This window comes from Alosa sapidissima, chromosome 10 (assembly GCF_018492685.1).
Source record: "Alosa sapidissima isolate fAloSap1 chromosome 10, fAloSap1.pri, whole genome shotgun sequence".
Taxonomy (NCBI): Eukaryota; Metazoa; Chordata; class Actinopteri; order Clupeiformes; family Clupeidae; genus Alosa; species Alosa sapidissima.
Genome location: NC_055966.1, coordinates 4,694,340 through 4,699,339, shown reverse-complemented (window position 1 = coordinate 4,699,339; position 5,000 = coordinate 4,694,340). Strand labels below are relative to the sequence as shown.

The window sequence follows — 5,000 nt, the reverse complement described above, 5'->3', positions numbered from 1 at the left end:
CCCACCCACACACATATTCAAACTGATTGTATTCTATGTGTCTATTCTTTCCTGTATGTGTATGTGTATGTGTGTGTCTTGCCTGCATGCTCATGTCTGGTCCTATTGCTGTGTGTGTTGCAGCGGTGGTGCAGAGGTCCCATGATGGTCCAGGGGAGATGGGCAAGGCGGTGGTCATCCCCAAGGACCAGCAGGAGAAGATGAAGGAGATGTTCAAAATCAACCAGTTTAACCTGATGGCCAGCGAACTCATCGCCCTCAACCGCTCCTTACCAGACGTCAGGCTAGAGGGGTCAGTCTCTGTGTGTGTGTGTGTGTGTGTGTGTGTGTTTTTTAGAGTTATTCTGAAATGTGTTTTAGTCTGTGTGTGTTTGATTCACACCTGCACCTGCATGTTTATGTGCGAATCACTCTGAACGGAATTCGACCAGATGTTAAACCAAGAGGTGTTTGACTGTGTCACTGTGTGAGTGTGTGTGTGTGCAAGCGCGTGTGCGTTCCTGATGGGTCACTGATTGTAAACATTGATCCGTGAAATGAGGTTTGTGTTTTCCAACTGAAGTTAATTATGTTCGAGTTTTATTCTGTTTGTTTGAAAGGAATCGAAATGTTCAATTAAAAGATAAAACCGTGTCAATTACGCACTACTATAAGAGGAAAGAGACAAACAGACAGACAAACAGAACACACACACACACACACACATACACACACACACACACTTGGGAAGAGGGTTGGTGCTCAGGAGAATTGATGTCCTTGAACAGCGGAAGATAGAGAAACAGGACAAGGGGAGGCGGCTTGTGTTTTTGTACGTGTGTGTACGTGTGTGTGTGCGTATGTGTGTTTTAGTTGGTGTGTGCCGGTCCATATGGAGTGACAGTACACTGTTTACAGACATGAATAATGTGTGTGTGTGTTTCTAGAAAAAAATGACTGCACAGATCATGTCTGAAAGTGTGTCTGTGAGTTTGCATGTCTCTGTGTGTGTGTGTGTTTGTCTTGGCAGTGGATAAGATGAGCTCACAGATAGATCACTTGTTGACTTTCTGACTTCAACACACTCCTGTCTGGACGATCAGAGGGGCCAAATGACACACTCACATGCAGGAGGGAATGAGAGAGAGAGAGAGAGAGAGAGAGAGAGAGAGAGAGAGAGAGACACATACAGTTCTTCAAATGGAGTTTACACAAGTGTGCTGTCTCATGCTCTGAGTACATGCTTTGAGAGCACACACATGATGTAGCCCTCTTGACTACGTTACACTCTGTTAAGTTCCATAGTGTGTGAGTGTGACATTTTCTATTTATTTGTTCCCCTCTGAAGGTGATGAATGTGTTTACACAGACCTACAGGCGGAGTCTGGCAGACACATAGAGGGAATCAGTCAAATGATGTTTTGACCACTAGAAGGGACTTGCAATGGATTTCAGATGTTCTTTAAAAGTCAGTGCTAATGATTTTCATCAAACATGTCTGTTTTGTGGGTCAGTAAAACTGAACAGAGATCAGTGATAGTCATGTTCTCTAATGAGGAACAGCGCTGTGAAACATCTTCATACTGACTCCCAGCCAGTGCGTGTGTGGAGTTAGCAGAGGCCGTTTTGGCAGTGGGTAATATGGGTAGATCTCTCTGAGTGTGTTGACATTCCCGACATCAACTGTGCTGCTGGGAATAGTGTGTGTTACGTGCACATACACACACACACTCACTCACACACACACACACAGTCACACACACACACTCACACTCACACACACACACACACACACACACACACACACACACACACACACAATATCAGAGTCTTGGCTGTACTCCCAGCTCGTTCTTTGATGTAGGTACCGGAGAGGCAGAGAAATCTCTCTTTCTAGCTCCCTCTCTTCAGCTCTCTTTCGGTTTCTATCTGTCTCCCTCCCTCTCTCTTTATTTCTCTCTCTCTCTCTTTCTCTCTCTCTCTCTGTCCCACCCATCTCTCTCTCTCTCTCTCTCTCTCTGTCTGTCTGTCTGTCCATGCTCATGTGCGGTCTCATGTAGAGTGGCTGTAGGCTCATGCGTGTAGTGGAGTTGGCACACCCAGGGAGAGGCTGCCAGCTGGAGGCATGTCATGTGGCAGCACCACCCCACCCCCACCCCCACCTCCACCCCACTCTCCCCCCACAGCTCCCAGCTGCACCGCACGGCTTCTGGCTCAGGCACAGCTAAGTCCGTTAGTTGAAAAACTTTAATGGCTGGCTTCCATTAAAACAGCCGTTTTAAAGGAATGTTCCGGTGTCCGTTGGCTCGTATTAAAGCAGAGAGGGTTTCAGCGAGCACACACACATTGTGAGCACACACACACACACACACACACACACACACACACACACACTAAACACCCTTGCATTCCATACGGACTGCTAGTGGCCAGAGCTGTGACACAAGAGCAGATGACCTTTAGCAGCACATAACAGAAGCCTCACTCTCCCCTCTCTGCCATCCTCCTCTCTCTGTCCTGCCTGGCGCTCAGGCTGAGATCTGTGGCCTTCTGCACTGACTGCTCCATTCCTCTACATTTGGGCTGGTGTGTGTGTGTGTGTGTGTGTGTGTGTGTGTGTGTGTGTGTGTATGACTGTGTGACTGTGTGACAGTGTGTGTGTGTGTGTGTTTGTGTGTTTTTGAGCATGTGCATGCATTTGTGTTTGCCCCACATTCTTAAAACACTGGACTTCCTGTTCCCCTGCAGGCTGGTTGGCACGGCAACCAGGTGTTACGTAATCCTCTCAAGACTTTAATATTCTTACTGATCTCTCTCTTTCATTCTGCCTTCCCCCCTCTCTCTCTCTCTCTCTTATTCTCTCTGATTAGGCTTTTTAATGTGTGTCATTGGAAATCCTCTCTCACACACACACACACACACACACACACACACACACACACACACACTGAATGACAGTTTGTGTTGCTGTGTGTGCATGTGTCTATAGGTGTAAGAATAAGCTGTATCCTGATGATCTCCCTCGCACAAGTGTGGTGATTGTGTTTCACAATGAGGCCTGGACCACCCTACTGCGCACCGTTCACTCTGTCATCAACCGGTCACCACGGAAACTACTGGAGGAGATCGTGCTGGTGGATGATGCCAGCGAAAGAGGTCAGGATGTCTCTCTCTCTCTCGTTGTGTGTGTGTGTGTGTGTGTGTGTGTGTGTGTGTGTGTGTGTGTAATACAGTAAAACCTCTGAGCGGACATCTGGAGGGAAATGGTGACTGTTGACCTTTTGTCCTCTAACTGGTAAAAACACATCAGTGTGTCCATTTATCCCATGCCTCTTTGCAGTGTGTGCTGTCATATGTGGGACATGGTTTCTCTATGGGTGACAATGGAGAACATGTTAGATTGAAGTCAAGGAAGTGTTTGTACTGTATGTGAGTTTTTATGGAAAAGTCCATGCCACGGTGTCAGTCACACACACACACACACACACACACACACACACACACACGGGATGTTTTTCAGTCAGCTATCCGTGCCTATTTGTGCAGAGCTTGTTTTTGTGTTGCTGAAACCGGTTGTCCCACTAAACCCTGACTGGGGAGAGTGGGCTTTATTTGCGGGCCCTTCCCGTTATCTCAGCTCCCTCCCACTCTGGGCATGTGTGCTGGCGCTCCGTGGGTAAATATTGATTGTTATGTGATGTTAAGCCCTCTATCCCTTATTAGCTGGCTGATAAGAGATAAGTGTGTTTGCATGTGAGGGCGATAGCGCTGATGTAGTCTAGGTTTATAGAGTAGACTGCTATTCAGAGTTCTACACATATTTAAGGTTGTGTGTCAGTTTGTTTGCCATTAAGGATATTTTCCAGGGTAATGGACATCATTATTCCCAACACGTGTAATGGACACACACACACACACACACATACACACCCCTAACACTCTTTCTTTCTTCCCCACTCTGCTCTTCCTCTGTCCCTTATCTTATCTCTCCACTCGCTCTCTTACTCTCTCCTCTCTCACTCTCCCAAATCTCTCCCTGTCTTCCCCTCATCTTGTGGCCTCCCCCCCTCCCCCAAACTCTCTCTTCATCTCTCACTCTCTCACCCTTTTGGCCTCTCTCTTTTCTCTCTTGTTCTCCATCTCTTTCTCTTTATCTTTCAACCCCTTTGTCCTCTAACTTTCTGTATCTTTTTCACTTTCTCTCTCTCTCTCTCTTTCTCTTAACCCCTTTGGCCTCTCTCTTTCTGTATCTCTGTCTGTCCCTCAGACTTCCTGAAGCGTCCGCTGGAGCAGTATGTGCGTAAGCTGGAGGTTCCGGTGCGGGTGGTGCGGATGGAGCAGCGCTCTGGCCTGATCCGGGCGCGGCTGCGCGGGGCAGCGCTCTCCACCGGCCAGGTCATCACCTTCCTGGACGCCCACTGTGAGTGCACCACCGGCTGGCTGGAACCCCTGCTGGTGCGCATCAAAATGGACAGGTATGCAGCCCGACCCCCGACCCAGTGCCCACTCAGGGACCACAGCTCACCTGCTGTCCACCTCTCTCCTGCCACGGCCATCATGAGTATTCACTTGTACGGCATTAGAGCATCTTGGCTTCAGTTTGGCATAGCTTATTCAGTGAGTGTAACAGCAAGAGCAGATTAACATAAATCCACAATGTAAGAGAACACATATGCCATGTCTTGGGTTGGGTGTTACTGCAGGTTTCTGATATCAATATATTAATAATATCAGAATATAATATAATAATAATAATGGTTATGAGATTTGGCCGACGCCTTTGTCCAAAGTGACACACAAAAACAATATAATATTTAAAAATTAACAGGGAACAGAATAATAATAATAAGTAAGGGATAATGGACTCCACGGTGGTCTGTTCACAGAAGTTAATGCACGGTCGAGGTTGTAAAACGGCCCCGACGCGAAGCGGAGGGCCGTTTAAACCTCGTAAGTGCATTAACATTATCCCGCTTATTCCACTGTTGCCACTTGCGTTGTGTTCATTTCCTGTTACAATT

General features: G+C 47.3%; 1 protein-coding gene across 3 annotated transcripts in view; it reads left to right on the top strand.

Annotated features, from left to right (window-relative positions):
* Positions 1-5,000, top strand: part of galnt1 (UDP-N-acetyl-alpha-D-galactosamine:polypeptide N-acetylgalactosaminyltransferase 1) — a 47,687-nt gene that overhangs the window by 22,727 nt on the left and 19,960 nt on the right. For all 3 annotated transcript variants that reach the window (XR_006034439.1, XM_042105939.1, XM_042105940.1), the window contains 3 exons: positions 124-292; positions 2,969-3,135; positions 4,247-4,454. Coding sequence is in view for 2 of the 3 variants with exons in the window: in XM_042105939.1 (XP_041961873.1) it covers positions 124-292; positions 2,969-3,135; positions 4,247-4,454 (544 nt within the window). In the remaining variant the exon portion in view is untranslated. The remainder of the gene's footprint in view (positions 1-123; positions 293-2,968; positions 3,136-4,246; positions 4,455-5,000) is intronic.